At 37.0% G+C, this 2104-nt stretch overlaps 1 protein-coding gene across 1 annotated transcript; it reads left to right on the top strand.

Moving 5' to 3' along the window:
• Window positions 1–576: 576 nt before the first annotated feature.
• On the top strand, window positions 577–1533 carry LOC144221756 (olfactory receptor 13C4). The gene has a single exon (XM_077752268.1). It carries the CDS (start codon window positions 577–579, stop codon window positions 1531–1533), a length of 957 nt encoding a protein of 318 aa, XP_077608394.1.
• Window positions 1534–2104: the final 571 nt, after the last annotated feature.

Here is a 2104-nt window from a genome sequence, read left to right as displayed (position 1 = left end):
AGTGGCCCATGACTGTGAGTTCAACTAACTGCCTTCAAGCAGATGTTAAATTGCTGTGTACATGATTCAGTTTACTATGATCAAATGTCTGTCCTATAAAAATGCACAATTTGACTGAAAAGAATGCGAGGCAAACAAATATACATAAAAATAAAATTTGTTTACCGTTTTAAACATTTCTGTTAAACACAGAACCAGAATTTCAATCCTTGGTGAGTTGTCTTTTGCCTTCCTAACACTCTTCGGACCTGAGTAAAATGATGAAGTTAAGTTTATTGCCTGAATATTCTAGGGCTTTTAGAAAACTCAACATAGAGTGTCTTCAGCAGTTGGAAGGTTGCTTCTAGGTAGATATTCGTGCATAAGACACTGCATAGAAACTCTATGCCTAGTTTTGCATTGTAGGCATAAATATTTTTGAGGATAACAACAGATGACAGAAGCAGATGACAGAACTTCAAAGAAAACAGTTGATTTTACCCTAAGAGTACTGTTACTCAAAGCATTTGTTACAGTTGTTGCTTGGCAATGAAAACATTTTGTTAGTTCTTCCTTTCATACGCTGAATGCTGAGACATGGATACATTGAACAAGACATTTGTGAAAGAATTCATTCTACTGGGACTCTCTGGTCACCCAAAACTTGAGATAATTTTTTTTTCTCTAATTCTAGTAATGTATCTAGTGATTCTAACTGGCAATGGTGTTCTGATCCTAGCAAGCATCTTTGATGCTCATCTTCACACCCCCATGTACTTCTTCCTGGGCAATCTGTCTTTCCTGGATATCTGCTATACATCCTCCTCTGTTCCCTCAACTTTGGTAAGCTTAATTTCAAAGAAAAGGAACATTTCCTTCTATGGATGTGCAGTGCAGATGTTCGTTGGGTTTGCAATGGGGTCAACAGAGTGTTTCCTCCTTGGTATGATGGCTTTTGATCGCTATGTAGCCATCTGTAACCCTCTGAGATACCCCATCATCATGAGCAAGGTGGTGTATGTACTGATGGCTTCTGTGTCATGGCTCTCTGGTGGAATCAACTCAATTGTGCAAACATCTCTTGCCATGCAGTTGCCTTTCTGTGGGAATAATGTTATCAATCACTTCTTATGTGAGATTCTAGCTGTCCTCAAGCTAGCTTGCACTGATATATCCCTCAATTATGTTACCCTAGCAGTGTCAAATATGGCATTCCTGGTTCTTCCACTGATAGTAATTTTTTTCTCCTATATATTCATCCTTTACACCATCTTGAGAATGAACTCAGCTACAGGGAGACGCAAAGCCTTTTCTACCTGCTCAGCGCATTTGACTGTGGTGATCATATTTTATGGTACCATCTTCTTCATGTATGCCAAACCCAAGTCTCAAGACCACCTTGGGAGTGACAATTTGCAAGCTACAGAGGGGCTTATTTCTGTGTTTTATGGGGTATTGACACCCATGCTAAATCCTATAATCTATAGCTTGAGAAATAAGGATGTAAAAGCTGCTGTGAAATATTTGCTAAATTGGAAAGGTGTTAACCAATAAGACCAAAGGGAAATGTGAGTCTTTAATGTATAAAGAATAGAAATAGCATCTTTGGACAACCATTGAGAACCTTCTTTGAGGAAAGCAAAGTTTATAAAGAGAGATTTTTATTCTCTATCTTTACTGGCCAAGTTTAGCTATAATGACTAAGAATAATAGTCTGCCATAAACTCAGATTGTAATAGGGTCTGATTTATGTCTCACAAAGACCATGAATTCCATTAGAATCCCATCCATGGTGATATCCAAAATTAGCGTTTCTGGTGTCATGTGTGACAACACAATGAAAAACATCACACATAAGCTTTGGAAACAGAGAAGCAGGAGTATAAATTCTACTCTATAAGAAACTACTTAAATTAATATTGGGAAAGTTACTTATTCTTTCTAAACTTTAACTAAAGTTTATTTATTTACAAAAAGGAAATTTATTTACTTATTTACAAAAAGGAAGTAGTTAAACACTGTTCCCAGGGTTATTATAAAGATTCAGTAAATTGCACAAAGCACCTGGCATAGTGCCAAGTTCACAGTAGTTCTCTTTGTAGAGGGTGTTGAGCTTGACTTTTCC

This window comes from Crocuta crocuta, unplaced genomic scaffold (assembly GCF_008692635.1).
Source record: "Crocuta crocuta isolate KB4526 unplaced genomic scaffold, BGI_CrCroc_1.0 scaffold211, whole genome shotgun sequence".
Lineage (NCBI taxonomy): Eukaryota > Metazoa > Chordata > Mammalia > Carnivora > Hyaenidae > Crocuta > Crocuta crocuta.
The sequence above is the reverse complement of the archived record's forward strand: the minus strand, read 5'-3'. Positions and strand labels throughout refer to the sequence as shown.

Coding starts and splice junctions, on each gene's coding strand:
- LOC144221756 (XM_077752268.1), top strand. CDS start 577: ATGGATACATTGAACAAGACATTTGTGAAAGAATTCATTCTACTGGGA.